The 19,263-nt window shown below is 41.8% G+C and overlaps 2 protein-coding genes across 2 annotated transcripts; one reads left to right on the top strand and one right to left on the bottom strand.

The window, feature by feature from the left end:
* Window positions 1-1,696: 1,696 nt before the first annotated feature.
* Window positions 1,697-4,787, bottom strand: LOC308635340 (beta-defensin 106A-like; the record flags this gene model as incomplete). Its single annotated transcript, XM_081269681.1, has 2 exons — window positions 1,697-1,851; window positions 4,739-4,787. The coding sequence occupies 2 exons, from the start codon at window positions 4,785-4,787 to the stop codon at window positions 1,697-1,699; spliced, it is 204 nt and encodes a 67-aa protein (XP_081125807.1).
* Window positions 4,788-5,101: 314 nt separating this feature from the next.
* On the top strand, window positions 5,102-19,049 carry LOC308635339 (beta-defensin 35-like; the record flags this gene model as incomplete). The annotated part of the gene is made up of 2 exons (XM_081269680.1): window positions 5,102-5,135; window positions 18,886-19,049. 2 exons carry the CDS (start codon window positions 5,102-5,104, stop codon window positions 19,047-19,049), a joined length of 198 nt encoding a protein of 65 aa, XP_081125806.1.
* Window positions 19,050-19,263: the final 214 nt, after the last annotated feature.

The following is a 19,263-nucleotide window of genomic DNA, read 5'->3' as shown; positions in this document are numbered from 1 at the left end:
CAGAATGGAAGTTTGATTTTGGTTAGGATTCCCTGTTGTCTCATTGACTTGTTGGACTGGGTTAACCCAGCCATGGCCACTGGGAGCTTTTCTGCTGGTTCTTGTGGTGTTTGGCACCTCCCATCATCCTCTGTTTGTTTGAGCACCTCCACATGCTGTTTAGTTGGTGGGCATTGGGGGTGTGGCTTTGGGGTGTATCTCTGTGTCTGCCAAGAAGAGAGCGCTCGTCTGCTTCCTGATCCTCATGTGAGCTGCTTTCCCCTGCCACACTCTTCTGTCATGATGTTGAGCCTCACCTTGAGCCCCAAGGAATGGAGGCAGCCACCAATGGATTGAGATGTCTAAAACCATCGACCTTTAAATAAACATTTCCTCCTCTACCATTGTTCTGGTGGGGTCTTTTTGTCACAGCAGCAAAAAAGGCTGACTAAAACACTATGATTAGGATAAATTGAATAAAAGATATCTGTGGTATTTTTATTTAAAACTTTATATAAATTTACAGCTATCTCAAAACAAAGTGCAAATAAAAAATTCTTCTCATAACAGTGTCAATGATTCCAACATGATTAAGCGCATTGCCCTTGGGAATTGAGAAGAAGTAAAATAAGATTTAGGACCCACAGGAATCTAAAGCTGGTTTTTAAGTGTAAGGAACATGATGGGAAATCGTCACTTAAACCATATAATGGTCAGTCTGCTCATGCTGCTGTAACAAAATACAGTCGGTTAATTTACAGGTAATAAGCATTTATTGCTCACAGGTTTGGGGGCAGGAGGTCTAAGATCAAAGCATGAGCATACTGGGTATCTGGTGGGGACCTGGTCCCTGCTCTGAGATGAATCCTTGCATGGCAAGCTGTTTTCACGTGAGAGAGGGAAAAGGTGTCCTCTCCATCTCTGTTACAAGGGAATGAATCCCACTCCTCAGGGCAGAGTCTGGAAGACGGAATCACCTCTGAACACCATCAGGGTGGGGATTGGATTTCAAAATGAATTTTGGAGGCACTCATTCAGACAAGAGCAGTGACATTTAGGCTGAGACTCAGAAGGTCATTTGCCAGCTAGTTCCAGAAAAATGGTAGATAGTGAGTTTGTGAAAAGGATCCAGGTCACGGGGGCTCCTGAGAATCACAGGGATGTTTCTAATCCTCTAACCATCTGATAAACCAGTGTCAGAGTTATAGGTAGCAGGCAATCCTCATGGAATGTTTTTAATTTAGCAGGTGGTGACCCATGAAAGTCCTCGATAAATACCTATTTACCACAGTCTCTGATAAATCATAGTGAATGTTATCAATAATATAAATAATAGCTAATTCATCCAGCAGCATGTTCGTTTCTCTACTTATCCATTTCTTTCCTCTTTCCTTCCCTTCCTCCTTCCTCTTTCTCTCTCCCTCTTTGTTTCCTCAGTTAATGCTGGATGAAGTCCTCTGCCTGGAAGAAAGCCAGAGGGTGTTGCTGGTCTCTTTTGGTCAGCCTGTAAGATTGATATTGGATGGCTTTGTGGGCCTTACCACAGAATTTCATGAAAATAAGCCAGGAGGGAGAGACCAGCAGGGTCAGCTAGGCATGGTTTCCCTTCCAAATGAAGCACTTAACAAGCTGATCAAAGCAATCATTTATTTTTGGTGAAGAGTGAAAGCAGCAGCCGGGCCGTCCATGCTCCTCCGAGAGGCCCAGGTCTCCAGATTCAGTCATCCAGTCTAATCTTCCCACAGGGTTGGAGCGTCAGACAGCATTTCAGGGACTTCTGGCACAGAGCCACAAGCTCTTCATTTTTCTGACAATGACGCATGCATTTCCCTTTAAGCCGGTAGCATTTCTCATCAAAAAACTCATTCTTGGCTACACAAGGGAAAGAGCCACATGGGTCAGTTCTCTTTCAGCTGTGACCAGGTAGTCACAGACATCAGCCAAGAGTTCTACACCATTGTCAGAACACCTTACCCTGCCAGGAGATGAGGTGGCAGGGGTCCTATTTTCTGTATGTTATTTCTGTCTTTTTATTGCATGGGATGAATGACCAGAAAGAATCCATTTGTCTTGGAGAATTTGCATTAGGCTATGTGGCGTCTTCAAGAAACAGATGCCAACATTCTTTTTTCCAAATCTATTAGAGTAATGAGCAACTTGTTCCTATAAACTTCTCTGGAGTCAGGAGTTTCCTTCATACACTCTAAGATTGTTACCTGGTGAAAGTGTGGCAAGACCTGAGGTTGAAGAAAGGGCTCGAGACTAGAGCAGAAAAGGATAGAAAGAAAGAAAAGAAACAGCAAAAGAAAACCCCTAAAGCTGACTGTGGTAGATAGAGTAACGTGGCTGCTTAGAAAGACTCCATCTGGGCCAGGCACAGTGGTGCATGCCTGGAATCCCAGCTGCTCAGGAGGCTGAGGCCGGAGGATCATGAGTTCAGAGCCAGCCTCAGCAACTTACCAGGGCTCTGAGCAACTCAGTGAAACCCTGTCTCTACATAAAATACAAAATAGGGTTGGGGATGTGGCTCTGTGGTTAAGTGCCTTTGAGTTCAATCCCTGGTACAAAAACAAACAAACAAGCAAAAAAAAAAAACAAACAAACAAAGACATAATCTGATTTCTCCTCCACATGTCAACCATGGAAAGCAGGCACTTTAGGGAAGGAAGAGGGAATGTGTTGGTACTGTTTCCTTAAGTCTCTCTCTCTCTCTCTCTCTCTCTCTCTCTCTCTAGTATGGGGACCCAACAGAGGGGTGTTTAACATTGAGCCACATCCCCCTTTTTATATTTGTATGTAGGGACAAGATTTCTCTGAGTTGCTCAGGACCTTACTAAGTTGCTGAGGCTGGTTTTGAACTTGTGATCCTTCTGCCTTAGCTTCCTGAGCCACTGAGATTATGGCATGCACCACTGTGCCCAGCTCTTTAAATCGTTCTCTGTTATTTTGCATAGATTCCAGTTCTTACCTTAGTACTTATAGCAGCAGTAAGAGCATCTTGCTTCAAGGACAGACAGTTCATCTTATCTGGGTTAACATTTTAGAGTTGACTAATAGAGATCTTTGCAATGTTAGTGTCAGATGTAGGCAGATTACATTTAATGTCAACATATTAAAGTGTCTAATTCACATTAGGATAAGCTTAAATCTAGTTGGATGAGTGCTATCTTATGCACCAACCATTATCTAGCATCAGCACATCTGCTCAAATAGAAATACCCCCCACCCCGTTTCAAAGCCCAGAGAACTCTGGATGACACCACAGTGGCATATATATTCTATTCTCTTCTCATACTGCAACGTCATCTCAGGCTAAACGTAGAGGACTTTGTTTTGAAAGAGTCCTCCTGTTGAATCCTGTTCATAGTAATGGCCCGGGAGCCTCCAGAGGGAGAGAGCATCTGTGCCCACAGGGCTTCTAATGGACCATCACAAATAGCCATGTGGGACTTAGTGCACCTGTGTGTGAGTGCACACATAAAGTGCATTAAAAGTTGCTTTAATTTAGATACATTAGGTAATTTTATTTTATGCAACCTTGCATTGTGTTGACTAGTCACGGAATAAGTCTGTGTGACCTGAAAAGGATACCTCTGATCTGTCTCCACTGTGTGCATTAAATCCAGTGAAGCGAGTCCCCTGCAGGCCCAGATCCCCATATCCTGACACAGAATCTACTTGCACAGGTTTGTTGCAATACAAACCAGAGGGCACAGGAATAGTTGGCATGAAAATTCTGAGCAGAGCACATGGGGGATATATCTTTGGCTTCTGGCACAAATTCAACTCACTGTGACTTCTGAATTTGTGCCAGAAGCCAAAGATATAAAGATATATAGCTCCCTGGTACAAGCTCTACCTGATATTTGTGCCAGAAGCCAAAGATATAAAGATACACAGCTCCCTGGTACAAGCTCTACATGGTACAAGTTGAGCCTTGTGCCCTGATTTTGGGGAGATACAGCTGGAGCCACTGCAGCTGCACAGAAGCAGGAGAACACAGCAGTGAGCCCTGGTGTGGGAGGAAATCACAACTATCTTTCATGGAAGCAAAACAGAGCCAGGCTCCAACCCTGGCTCCCTCCCGCACACACGTATGATTTTTGCCTTGTTCATATTTATGTCTATAAAATATATGTAAAACAGACCCCCCCAAAAAGCTCTGAATTCCATTGAGTAAGAGGTGGGGTCGCACTTTTCTTAAAGTCACTGGCTTTGGAGAACTGCGTACGTTTTGTCATTGAAGCATTCACCATGGTGTCCAGCTTGTAGTTTGCTAATGTAGGTTGACTGACAGCAACCTACACCCTGCAGTTTGTCCTAATGCCATGACATCGGAACGTGAATACATGCTTCTAATCCTATCCTCTTCCATTTATCCCTCTCTCTAGCTCTCTCTCTTTCCTATTTTATTTTATAACCTAACCAGATTTTAAAAGGCCAGAGTATTAAAATCTTTTTTAGCCATTTTTGTGATTTTTTAGCATGGAATTGTGAACCAAAGGCATCTTTCCTGACTTCCCTTAATTTATTCCAACCTGTGACAACACTTCATGGACAATAATGGAAAATGCAAAGGACTTATAGAGGGTGCAATTATAGAAGGAGGCATTGCCTTCTGCAGCAAGTGTTGCCACCCAGGGCCACCAGTCCACAGGGGCCCTTTCATTTGAGCGGTGATCATCCTGGGTGGTCACACAGAGACCCTCTGTCAGATCCACCTCCTCTGCTCACATTCCCTCCAAAGATGCTCATTTACCTGGAGCCAGAAAGAAGAGAGCAGCAAATAGAAAGAGGCCAGTCTTCATGGCTAGGAGAGGGTTGAGAGATCAGCACGATGTTCACGAGAAAAGGGCAGCAAACACCCCCATTTATCCATTTCTCCAGAGCGAATGGCATCTTGATCAGTGAGGCTTGTCAGAAGCAGGCGTCTCTGTGCTCTGCCAGGTGCAGTACACAGACCAGTGGGTGTCAGTCTGCAGCTCATCATTTCTCCAACCCGGGGAAGTTCCCAAGAGGGAAAATGGAGGTGAGGGGAGAACAGAGCAGGCACACGTGGATGACCAGGTGTAGATACATGAGGCAGAAACACAATAGCTCTGTGGCTGGACATTCAGCTCCCATGCCGACTGTGCTCCTGATGGTTTCACATGCAGGTATGGGGTCGGGAAACGGGTGCTGTGGGGCTTCAGCTAAGAGCTGGTGCTTGGTAAAGTCCAGACTCAGTTTCTGTGCACTGGGCAAAGAGCCTTATCTAAGCACATTCTTCATTACTGTTGACGAATGTAGATCTTGCTGAGTGCTTCCCATTTTCCATGTTATATGCATCCCAGACAACTTTGAGACTATTGGGTATGTGACTAAGATTTTTTTTTTTTGTGTGTGTGTGTGTGTAGTATTTTAATTGTCCAAATATTCATGGAAATCTAAATATCCTTAGTAATATTAAGCAAAAACGATGCCTTTACCAGTGAGATCATCTCCAATGAAGAAAAGCACTCCAAATGTTGAATTGCCGCAGTCTGGCTGGGCACAAATCACGAGCCACCGAAGCAGGAACAAACTTTATTTCTGAACTCCATGAGCGCACTCCACACACGCTCCTCAGGAATTCTCTCGAACACCACGCGGCTCGTCCAGGAACCAGAAACTGGAAATATCCCTCCTCCGGCACTTCCCCAACCAATGGGAACTCTCTAGGAATCCCCGTGAGAACTCACCTGGAACTCAATGGGAACTCTGTGAGAACTCGCTGGCATCACCTCTCAACCACTGCTTCTGGCAAAAATGCCATGCGTCATCCCTACTCGGCTGTGGCCCTCAACATCTCCCCCCTTCTGTTTAATTAAACACCAAGCATGTGGCTTAGGGACCGTGCCTGTTAGGCTGTCCAATACTACACCTGGTCCTTACCCGTCATTGGATGAGCTGACCTCTAGGCGTCAGTCTCCAATCTTAGGTTGGTACCACAGCAATTGGATCATACCCGTCACTGACTACTGGTCCAGCATACAGCCATACTTGTGGATAGGCCTTTGCACCAGTGTGGGGGGGTGAGGTTCTTTGCCTCACCTCTTTTGGCCCCCAAATTTGGTCTTGGTGCCAGTGGGGGGGTGAGGTTCTTTGCCTCACCTCTGTTGGCCCCCAAATTTTAGACCATCACTAGCAGAAGGGAGGAGGATACAGAAATGCCATGACACCAAGCCAATTCACGGCTCCTTTGGAAAAATTGTATCACTGGTGACACCATCAGCAAAAATATGCCAACACTACCACAATTCGCTGCACCAACAGATATTTCACAATGCATACAAGTGATAGATAGTCCAGGTAAGTTCTGCAAGCAGTTCAAAGCAGAGGAATCCATCAATATGTCCATTTCTTCCCAAAGTAAATCTACTCCTTGATTGAGCATTACTTGTTGAGTTATTATTCATTGATGCATCAGTTTATACAGTTTGTTGTGATAACTATCGAAGAAGCTGTAGTTTGGTTTTATCTTTGTCTTCACCGGCACTGGGATGAAGATAGGAATTCTGTCAATGATGCTAAAAAAAAATTACGTAACATTCCAACAGGTACTAAGAAAACAATTTTCTGAACAATTTACATTATCCTGAACAGAATTATTAAATATAATGAAAAGGAAAGGCGAAATTAAACAAACAGATCTGTTAACCTCCTTATTTGTTCACATATTAAAACAATCCTCAACAGCTGTTTACCCAATTTAAATTAAACCATTAAAATCACGTGAATAAAAAAAAATTCAGATCCATTTTTTCATGAGTGGTCCTCATATATGATATATGGACATAGGCACACACAGACATACAACCCAAAACACAAGTGTGCATACATAACATACAACACATAAGACAATAGCAAAGGCCTTGTAGCTTTACACAGGTGAAATCTCCATTGCAATGTTTAAAAACTCCACAGCGAAAAAATAAAACTGATCAGAAAAACATTAATCTAGGTATGTATGAGCTCAAAAATAATAATATAGAACTTTATGATGTGGGAAAAGGCAATAATAAAATAGATATTGAAAAAAGCATCCTGGTTACCACCTGGGTTTGACTCTTTTTTGGATATCCCATCCTTTTTTTTTTTTTTTTTTTTTGTAACTTGCATATGGGTCTGAAGGTATTCCCACAAGCAAGCCCCAAGGTTTTTTACATTTGAAATAGACTTTAATGGTGTTCATTATTCATTAGCCTCCAGGTGTGGGAGAACCACTGTTGCAGATGTAAGAATAGCCAAGCTGGAGCTCTGGATATCAACTGTTATGGATTTGAATCAAATCATCTTCTTTTTGGTCTGTAGAAATCGCTTTGGTTAGTCTCTCTGGAATCCAAATCAGCTGCTGTTCTCCCTGTGGAAACACACAAACAGAACCCCTACTCCAGACAATCACTGGGTCAGGACCTTTCCATTGTCCTGTTAGAATATCCTTCCAAAGTACCTGAGGCTTATGTACATTTTTTGGACACATATGCCTTTCCACAGCACTAATCCCTGATGAATCCAAATTTAAAAAGTTTAGAGTAAAAAGGGTTATTTTAAGTTTATCTTTGGGGGATATATACCCCTTTCCAATTCCCTCTTTTTGCTTTAATAAGTACATTTTAATAGTTTGATGAGCTCTTTCAACTATGCCTTGTCCCTGTGGATTTTATGGGATTCCTGTTATGTGAGTAATGCCAAATGATGAGCAAAATTGTTTAAAAGAGGTAGAAGTATAATCAGGGGCATTATCTGTTTTTAACTGCTTTGGAATGCCCACAGTGGCAAAATTTTGTAAGCAATGAGCTATAATATCTTTAGTTTTTTCTCTGGCATGAAGGGAGCCCATCAAAAATCTGGAAGAAGTATCAACTATAACATGCAAATATTTTAATTTTCCAAATTCTGGCAAGTGTGTGACATCCATCTGCCAAATATGGTTAGGTATCAGTCCTCTAGGATTGACTCCAAGATTAACTTGTGGTAAAAAGGTCACACAATTTTGACATTGTTTTATTATTTGTCTGGCTTGTTCCTTAGTTTTTTAAAAATGCTTTTGTAAAGTATTAGCACTGACATGGAACCTTTTATGAAAATTTGTAGCTTCTTCTAGTGTAGAGAAAATATGTATGTCATGTGTAGTTTTATCTGCTAAATCGTTGCCCAAATTAAGGGCTCCAGGCAATCCTGTATGTGCTCTGATATGTCCTATAAAGAATGGATCTTTTCTGTCCCAGATTAGACTTTGTATAGTGGAAAACAAAGAGAAAACAGTAGAGGAAGGGGAAATCCTACCAGCATCTTCAAGGGATACTATAGCATTAACTATATACTGACTATCGGAAAATAAATTAAATACAGAATCTTTAAACATCACAAAAGCTTGTAATATTGCATTAAGCTCTACCTTTTGAGCTGATTGTTTGGGTACTAAAAATGTAAAAGTTTGATCAGGTGTAACTACTGCTGCTGTACCATTATTTGACCCATCAGTGAATACATTTGGAGCATTCATGATAGGTGTTTTTCTTGTCATTTTTGAAAAAATTACAGCATGCGAAGACCAAAAAGACAATAAAGGATTAGATGGTAAGTGGTTATCAAATGAAACATTAGATTTACACATGATTATTGCCCAAGTATTTAACTCATTAGCTAACTCATCAATTTGATCCATAGTATATGGAGTAATAATTTTATTGGGAGAATTCCAAACACTCCCTTTGCTGCTTTTATTCCTTTGAGTATTAATTGTCCTACAGCCTCAGGATATCTAGTAAGAATAGTGTTAGGAGAATAAGATAACTGTAACCACAATAATGGACCTTCTTGCTAAAATACTCCTGTAGGAATATTTTTTGTTAGTATTATAATAAATAATAAATGCAAACTTATATCAATTCTATCCAAATGCATATTTTCCATATATGTTTCAATAATTTTTAATGCCTTTCTTGCTTCAGGCATTAACATGCGGGGTGAATTTGGATCTGATGGACCTTTTAGGATATCAAATAAAGGTCCCAACTCTCCTGTTGGTATGTCTAGATAAGGCCTTATCCAATTTATATCTCCTAATAACCTTTGAAAGTCGTTAAGTGATTTGAGTTGATCTACTCGTATTTGAATTTTTGGTGGATGGACCATGGTTGAGGATAATAGAACTCCTAAATAATTAATTGGAAAACTTAATTGTACTTTATCTATTGCTATCTCTAGATTATAATTTTTTAATAAATTTGTAAGTGTGGCATAACATTCTAGCAATGTGTTTTTAATCTTTGTGTGCTAACAATACATCATCCATATAGTGAAATATTTGTAGTTCAGGATTTTGATTTCTAAGTGGCTGGATTGCTTTGTTAACATAAATTTGACACATAGTTGGGCTGTTAGGCATCCCTTGAGGGAGTACTTTCCATTCATATCTCTGATCAGGACCTTCATAATTCAGTGCAGGGATAGTAAATGCAAAACGTGGACTATCCTCAGGATGAATTGGAATTGAAAAAAAACAAAACCAATCTTTAATATCTATAGCTAAAACGTACCAGGTTTTTGGAAAAGCAGACAATTGAGGAATCCCTGATTGAACAGGTCCCATAATAACCATCTCATTATTAATGGCTCTTAAATCTTGCAATAATCCCCATTTACCAGATTTCTTTTTAATGACAAAAATGGGAGTATTATAGGGAGATACGGATGATTGTATATGTCCCTCCGCTAATTGTTGTTTGACCAGGTCATGGGCTGCTTGTATCTTTTCTTTAGTCAGGGGCCACTGAGGAAATCATACTGGTCTTTCTGATTTCCAAGTAATTTTTATTGCCTCAGTGACCCCTTCTGAGAACCCAATCCATGTCTATTTATTCCTTGATCTATTTGAATTGGTGCTGCTATACCTTGTTCTTGTTCTCCTAATCTTTTTTCTTTCCTAAAACCTTGTCTAGCCCTAGTAGTGGGCGCATTAGAATTGATGTTATTTGTTAACGTCAAACCTAATTGATCTAGGACATCTCGTCCCCATAAATTTATAGGAAGATGATCCAATACATATGGCTGTATAGTTCCTTCACATCCTTCAGGATCCTTCCAATCTAATACCATTGTAGTTCTATGGGGATTAGTTGCCACTCCTAGGCCTCGAAGCGTTTGAGTGGCTTGTTGTAATGGCCAATGTTTTGGCCATTCTTGACGAGATATGATGCTAAGGTCTGCACCTGTATCAAGTAGCCCATTAAATTCATGTCCTTGAATATTTAGTTTTAGCATGGGGCGAGAATCTAAATTTAAAGACAGCATAGCCCAATCTATACCTGTGGAGCCTAATTCCCTGGAACCTCTTTCTATACTACTACTGGAAAATTTATCATGTAGGCTGGGTATTATTAATAACTGTGCTATTCTATCTCCTGGTGAAATTACTGATATACCCTTTGGAGAACTAGCTATAATTTTTATTTCACCTTCATAATCAGGATCAATTACCCCAGGACTTATCATAAGTCCTTTTAGAGTAGAAGAACTGTGTCCTAACAATAAGCCTACTGTTCCTTGGGGAAGAGGTCCTTTTACTCCTGTGGGAATGATTTAAACTCCCATCTCTGGAGTTAGTACTGCTCTGGCGGAGGCGCAGATGTCCAACCCTGCGCTCCCTCTGGCTCGTCTGATGAGAGATCTGATGGATAATGTGCCCTGGGCACTACCCTGATGGTGTTGCTGGGTTCCTCCATGGTGTTTCTGGGTTCCTCCAGTGCCCCGTATATTTGTGGTTGTGGGCCCTGGAGCACTGGGACCCTTGTCCATTTTTTGGCAATGGAGCCTGATGCCTTTCTCCACAATATAGTGGGTAAACACCTGGTCCTTGTCCATTTTTTGATAATGGAGTAACCTCTATGGTGGTTTGAGAACGGCATTCATTAGCCCAATGTCTCCCTCTATGGCATTGTGGGCAAATACCTGGTATTCTACTCCTTTGATACCTAGTTTTGTTAAACCCTCCTTCTATGGGGCAATTCCTTTTAAAATGTCCTGTTTGTTCACAATTGTAGCATGTTTTTGGCCTGGCATCTAAAGCCTGTGGTACTGCAGCTGCCAAGACTTGCCCTTGTTCATTAATATCTCTACACAATTTAATATATGTGTTTAAATCTCCATATTTCCATGGTCTAATGACCTCTCTGCACCAATGATTTGCTTGGTCATAAGCCAGTTGTTTAATTAATGGCATTGCTTGCTCTGTATCCCCCAAAACTCTGGTAGCTGTTTGAATAAGCCTATCTACAAATTCAGCGTAATATTCATTAGCTCCCTGTATTACCTTAGATAATTGACCTTGTAAATCTCCATGTTCTTGTAAAGTCTTCCATGCCCTAACTGCATCTGCAGCAATTTGTGCATATATAGCAGGATGATATTCACTTTGTTGTCGTCGACCCTCACAAGGTCCTTTTCCTAACAACATATCTAGATTTCTTTTGCATTTCGCCTAGCCGTCTCCACGCAAAATTCCTCATTGGCAACCTTCCATAACAAATATTGTCCTCCATTTAGCACAGATTTACACATGCTAGCCCAATCTGCTGGCTTCATGTCCAAGTTGGTAATGGATTCAACCATGCTTACAGTGAAGGGTGCTTGAGGATGCATAGGTTGTTACAGCCTCCTTTAACTGCTTCACTGTTTTGAAATCTAAAGCATGGTGAATTCGCTGCCCTCCTGCCTGCTCAAGTACAGGGCATGCTAATCTTTGAGGTCCTGTCTCAGGATCCCATCTATCAACTATGGGGGTTGAGGGCCACTCAGCTGTCTCCATAGGTGGGGCTGTTGGTTGAATTACACCCTCTGGTGATAGAACGGTGTTCGTAGCAGCCTCCTGTTGTAGCCTTTTCCCTAATAGCCCCTTTTCCTTTAAATTTTCTTCCTCTGTCTGACCAGCTCGAGCGACCTTCTCTTTTGCTTGATCTAACATGTTTTCTACCATAGTCTGGATCTCTAACAATTTACTTAACACTTTTTCAGTTTGTTTTTTACTAATTTCTAATCTACTATAAAGATAACACAACCCAACAAGATAACACAAAACAAAACCGAAACAGAATGAAACAAAAATGGAACAAAAAATCGTTGTATCAATTTTCCTATTTTCTCAACATGTGCATTTGTGGTCTATTTCTATCTCTTCCTCAGGGGCAAACAACTTCAAACCTTGAGCCAACCATTTTTCCCAGTTTTCCTGAGAAAGTTCTAGGGGTAGGCAGCTTGAAACAAAAACAAAACAAATCCAAACAAGAACACATTGTTTTTTGAAATGGTCACCCATTCTCTCGCCCTCCCAGCCAGACTGCGGCACTTTAACATTTGGAGTGCTTTTCCTCAATTTCACTTACCGCTGAGCTTCAGGTGTTCCCCACGCAGGCCACCAAATGCTGCAGTCTGGCTGGGCATAAATCACGAGCCACTGAAGCAGGAACAAACTTTATTTCTGAACTCCACCAGCACACTCCACACACGCTCCCCGGGAATTCTCTCGAATGCCACGCGGCTCGTCCAGGAACCAGCAACCAGAAATATCCCTCCTCCTGCACTTCCCCAACCAATGGGAACTCTCCGGGAGTCCCCGCGAGAGCTCAACTGGAACTCAATGGGAACTCCGTGAGAACTCGCTGGCATCACTTCTCAACCACTACTTCTGGCAAAAATGCCATGCGTCATCCCGACCAGCTGTGGCTCTCAACCTTACAGGATCCCATGAATTCCATTAATTACTTTCCTTAATTTGGATTAAATGAGTTATAAGTTATGCAGAGAAAGGCCTGAATCATGCACTCTAATTCTTCTCCTTTGTGAGAGAGAGTGTGAGAACATAAAATCTATTTTTTAAGAGAACATGAAATCAGGATGATAAGTGATCCTGCTTCTTCTTACCCTATTATCGCTGCTACTACAAGCTGGGATACCTCGGAAGCATTTGTTAAAATACTAAACTCTGGAAAGCAACAAATGAGTGCTGTGTTGATGAAAGTATAGTTTTCATACCCAATCTGTGTGAGATCATCAGTTTGTTTATATCATATTATATCAATACATGATTAAATATGGAAAGAAAAATATAATCATTCTACAGTGATTATTTACACTGTACAGAATCTGTGTAGATAGCACCATAGCCAGAAGATTGAGGTCAGCACTAATAGTGTTGAATCATATACTGCAGGTACACCCTGCAATCACTGATGGTAAAAGGACACATCAGCCCTTTGGATCCCTTCTGCCAAAGTCTAAACCCCAAATCCCAGTTTAATCACTTCAATACAGCAGATAAACTTAAATTTGCTATTTTAGTTAGTAGTCATGTACCAGTTTTCATTTCTTGGTTTTCACAGCAGAACACTGGTTCTATAAGATGCTAGCGCTAGCTTAAGGAGGCTGAGGTAAGAAGATTGCAAGTTCAAGGCCAGCCTCAACAACTTAGTGATGGCCTAAGCAACTTAAAAAAAGTTAATAAAAAGGGCTGGGAATGTGGCTCAGTGATAATTGCCAGGACCAAAACCAAACCAAAACAAAACAAAACAAAATAAAAAAAACAACAACAACAAAAAAAAAATGTGAGCAATAAGAATAGTTTGGGGAAGGGTATATGGAAACTCTGTACTCTCTGTAATTTTTCAGTAAATCCAAAAAAATAAAATTTCATTTAAAGAACCCAATATGCAGTATTTCCAGTTATTCTTTGCTATGGGGGTTTGCTATCTTTTGTGTGCATGGATTGTACTCTATGAATGATTTAGCTGGGGATGACATATTAACAAGTGCACATCTTCCCCATCTCTTTCCGAACCTCACTTAAAAAACTTAAATCCAGGAGAAATGTAAGGGTTCTGTGTTTGGGATTCTGGTCTCGGATGACTTCATGGCTGTGGCATGCTTGGCGGCTGGGAAAGCTTCTGTGCAAAATACAGGATATCTAGCTGCTAGGAAAGCTTCTGTGGAAAGGCACGGGATGCCTAGCTGCTGTGCAATGCCCTGCATGAGGAGGCTTTGTGCTAGAGTCTTATCAGCCTTGACCTTAATCTCAGGCTCTCAGTTCCTGGAAATGAAGAAACTCTCTTGTCAGACAACCACTATGTTTCACCAGCTCCACTGCACCTGAGCCTGTCCCCATAACAGTCACTTTAAACAATGGGCTTTCTTGAGAGCTACACAGGCTCCTAATATCGCACATTGCACATACAGTATATAACTGAGGAATAAGCTGCATAATGTTGCTAACTCTGTAACCTGCCTAATGTCACAATGAACAATAATGCACTACTGATGCCAGTGACCTAATGTAACATGTTGATACAAATAAGCTGGCAGCTTGGACAAGGGGCCATTCTGTCTCTGTACCTTGCTTCTGTTTCCTTTTGATTTCTTTATAAAGAAAAGACAAACTTTCAGCCACTTTCAATTATATACTATCTTGTTTGTAGACTTTGTCTCATAACTTGTTTTTGTTTCTAATAGAATGCGTCTAATTCACCAAGAGTGACAGAGCCTGCTTTGTTGAGCAGTGGTTGACCAAGGTTTCATGAGAGGGGTGTCCCTCCCAGGAGACTATCTGGAGACAGTGATGTGAGGTCATTACCACCAAGGGGAAGAGGGTAAGGCCATACCCCAGGGAAAGGGGAATCCAAGGGGCTTATGTGTCTAGATGTTTCTACTCAACAGCAAAGCAGGGAGTCTTTGAAGGGCAGGAGTGGGTTGGGGTCTTGTAGCTGCAGGGTTTGTCTAATGTGTGGTTATCATGTATTGGATGCAGTTTTGGGGGTATGTAAAGCAGGCAAGCTCTAAAGGGATGATTATATGCCCATTTGAGCTATATTTAAACTAATTGGAGATGACAAAAATTTGAGTTTGGGGCCAGGAAGCTGTAAGCTACAGGGACCAGTAGACAGGGCACACGTTGGACCCACTGAAGTAGCAAAGACGCCCTGCCATTCCCAGTGTGAGGACAAGTCTTTCATTCAGGCAACACTAAGAGGGTTGTGAGGATGGCCTCACTCCATTTTAAAAACTCCAGTCTAAAACCTGCAGTCTCACCAGGCACACCCACAGAGCCCTCCAGTAAGGCCTCAAACAAGTTACTTTCCCTCACCCTGATAAACAGAGTGAAGCCCGTGGCAGGCTGTCCTCACCTGATGAGAGGGAAAGGCGAGAAGAACAGGGTGGAGACCACCAGACCAGATGTTTCTGACCCCAGAGTAAATGATGTCACTCTGGTGGTAGCTGATAAGGATTGAAAGGAGGGTCAAAACCCCCCAAAATTTAGTATAAATAATAGAGCTGATGAACAGGGATTCAGCCAGCCAAAACAAGGGTGCACTCGAGCTGGAGAGCCTGATGAGGATCTGACATCCCATCACTTGTCATCATTTCCTGAGCCTCTGAGTGATCCTCACTGCTCTCAAACTCTACCGGCCTCGACTGGACCTTGGTGAGAGCCACAACTTCTCCCTACGACACTGTTCTCAACCAGTCATTCACTCCACTGCCAGGAAAAGCCTGCCTTGTTTCCAGACCTGATCACCGTGGTGTGGTCTGAATGAGTGTGCATCTGCTGGACTCAAAGCCTAAGACTTAAGATCTTTGAACTTAGCATGCAGAGAGAATGTAAGTCATTAGCTCATCATGATTAAGTGTGTTTTGCAGTGCTCAGAATTAATCTATAATTGTTTGCTGTGAATTGATTAATCTAGAGTTGTTTGCTGTGAATTGATTATGTCTATTGCAGTGCCTAGCATTAGGAATTGTCATTTTCTTGATTAAGAACCTATAGAGTGAAACTGTATTGAGTAATTTGAATGAATAAAGCATTGAAAGGGGCAGAAGCACATGGACGTTCTTTACTCCTCCCCTCGACTGCATACATCACAATTTTGCCCCATTGCAACAGGGGTCAATCACCATGTTATTTTCCTAAAACTGGACGTTTACTCCAATTTAAGAGCAGCTTGAATGTATGTGGCTTATTAAAAAATTAAAATGCAAGATCACTTGTTCAAAAAATGCAGAAAAATATTATCTTAAATCTACCAAAATGGTTATTGAAAAGGAGATACAAACAATGAATTATTATTTAGCCAAAAGAAGAATGAAATCATATCATTTTTGAGAAATGGATGGAACTTGATATTATCATGTTAAATATAATAAGCCAGACTCAGAAAGATTGCATGTTTTCTCTCATGGGGGAATCTAAAAAAATAAAATAAAGACAATATAAAAGAAGGGGCTATTAGGGAAGTGGAAACCCAGGGGAGGTGCCAGGGGAGGGTAAGAGAGGGTGGATATATTGGTCAAAGTATATTGTATGTCCATATGGAAATGTCACAACAAAACTCATTATTTTACACAATTGACATATGCTAATATAATTTTTTAAACTACCAAAATATAAAGCTTTTTACTTTTTCCGCAGGTCTTACAATATGACATAATATCATTTATTTGCTATTTGCTTTCTTGGACACAGGAATACCAGAGGCCATCGCAGACCCTTGCAGAGGTTCTTTGTTGATTCTCTACATTGACCAGGGGCTCTCCCCATTACGTTAAAATAGAAATGAGCCTTTTGTCCTCTCCAGGAAATCTTGAACCCCTATCCTGTAGATCTCTCTTCAAAGAGAGCGTGTAAAGTCCAATGGCACTGTCCCATCAGACATTTAAAGACAAATTTGTATAAATTTCAACACAGCAGCTTCAGAGCATTAAGTCCTAGTGGGTGGGCAGGGGACTATGTGACTTGGTCATATGCCCATGAAGTTGGGACTGCTCCAGGTTATTAAAAACATCTAAATGGTGAAGTCCTTTGGCTCAACCCTTTATCTTCTACGCACACAAGTGCCAGCCCAGCTCCCGAAGATGAATTGCTGCAAGCCACAGAAGCAGACATAAAAATATCATCACATGTGCCCTTTATAGGTCAGGGAAGATTCACTATGAATTAATGCACTTTAAAAAAAGTGTCTAAAAATAGTTAGGCAAAGGTGCGGAGATAAATATGAAAGTGATAGCAGTGGAACGGGACAGACCCTGGCGCTCCAATTCCTAGCCAGGTGTCCACTCCACGACACTGGTCTGACCTTCAGACTCCCCCAGTGGAAGGCTGATGGGTGCCAGCGTTTTTATCTATGCTGTCCAGCCTTGATCCTGGCAAATGGAGCATACAATTGTGCTTTCTTTGTTGATTCACTTCATTGACCCAGGGCACACCCCATTACATAAAATATAAATGAGCCTTTTGTCCTCTCCAGGAAACCTTGAACCTCTGTTCTGAGGAGTCTCCCTTCAAAGATGGCTCCATGCAGGAAGATGTTTTATTTTGTCATTGCTTTGTTCTTTGTTTTGGCTCAGTTTCCATCAGGTAAATTAAAATGGATAGAATTTTGATGAGGCAGATCATAAAGCTTGATTATTCTTCTATGTCCCACCCTAAAATCATCTAAGAGCCAGGTGCACCTGGCGCCAATTTGGTTTTTGTTTTTGTAACTTGGTCTGACTGGCTACAGGAATCCTTGTCCTAAGAAACAAAATGCAGATTGCATCTTTGTCACCTGTAGACACTGATGTGCAGCCTCCAGGGTGGGAACCTGGTTTTATGTGATGTTACTTCCTGTGTTGATATTTGTTTCTAATATGTATTTTGTTTTAAATTTAGGGTGCCGAGCGGGTCTTGATTATTACAAGTCACTTCCTGGAGGTAGGTGAAATCCTTTGAGTATAGTTTTTCCTTTTCTCTTGGGAACTCTGGCTCTGGAGCTCTCTCTGCCTTGACAAACCAAGGAAGCCATGTAGGAGTGGAAGACAAGGGCCAGAATTCCAGTCCTCCAATTCTATCATTTCTTCCTCTTGTTCCCAGCACCACATTTGGATTTTTCCATTTCACATAACCATATCTCTGTTTCTGGACTGTGTTACTTTGGCCATGAGGATTCGGACCCAGGGACTTTTCCCATATGCTCGTGGAGCATGGGCTCAATCCCACACCAGCCAATTAGCAGTGCCTGAGATCAAGCTGCTCGTCTCTTACAGTCCAGATCTAACAAGGACTGTCACAAACACATGTTTCTGGTGAATGGAGGATGGAAGAGATAGAGAGGACTGGTCAGTGAAAGCTGACCCTCACTCAGTACAGCATTCAAAATGAGGAGCCCAGACCTCTCCCTGGATCGTTGTCTTACACAGGAGGACAGCACATTGTGAGCAGAATTGAAGAGTATTCCTGGGAAACTGTGAGAAGAGTTTGGACGGCATTTCAGAGTGAGAGGTGTTGAGGGTGATGCCAACTGAGTGCTGGCTGTCCATGTACCAGGCACTCTGTTGTGACAAGGATTGTGTCATTTAATCTCAAGCCCAGAGGCAGGCATACCACCACCCAACATCCTCACATCACTCATTTCATTTAACCACTAAACAAATAAAAACTGCAGGCAGGTGTTTCTAGAATGCCTATAGGACAGATGAGCCACTTATTGAGGATGCTCTGCTTTTATGAAGCCCCAACAAGAATCCAACCTGAAACTCTACATTCTGTTTTCAAAGACCCTTCCCAACCACAGGATACCCCCTCCATTTACACCTAGCAAACTCTCAGTGTTTCAGGTGGGTGTTTTCAAGGTCTCTAACACTTTGCCTACTGCTTCCTTTTGATGAGAACAAGACTGGAAATATTTGGACAGGAGGGATCATGGTTCCTCTTCCTTATAATCCTCCCCACTCCAAACTACAGAGAACATGAGCTCTTTGAAGAATCTGGGCGAGGTCTTGGAGATACACCTTATGACCACACATCTGAACCCTCTCTCCTTTTGGTGGCTTTGACCTGTTCCCTGTCCCACAGATGATCAGAAAAGCCTTCTCAGCCACTATTTCTTGGCACAGGTGAGTTTGCCGTTTGTGAGACCTGCAGGCTTGGTCGTGGCAAATGCAGGAAGATGTGCCTGGAGGGTGAGAAGATTTATGGAAACTGCAGATTGAACTTTTTCTGTTGCCGACCCAAGATCCTGAGATAGCAGACCAGGCTCTGGGCCTTGGAAACAGAACAGGATGGATGTTCAAGGAAGGTCAAGAGAACTATGAGGCCTAGTCAAGTCATATTGTGAGTGTTTCAAGATCATGCTCGTTTCTTTCTCTCCTTGTTTTGGTTTCCTTGTCTACGTTTAGTTTTCAGAAGATATTTTATAAAAAAAATCTAGACATGAGCCAGGCATAATGGTGCACGCCTGT

The sequence above is a fragment of the Spermophilus citellus genome, assembly GCF_964194105.1.
Source record: "Spermophilus citellus genome assembly, chromosome: 16".
Classification (NCBI taxonomy): domain Eukaryota; kingdom Metazoa; phylum Chordata; class Mammalia; order Rodentia; family Sciuridae; genus Spermophilus; species Spermophilus citellus.
Note: the sequence above shows the minus strand (reverse complement) of the source record. Positions and strands in the feature narration are given on the sequence as shown.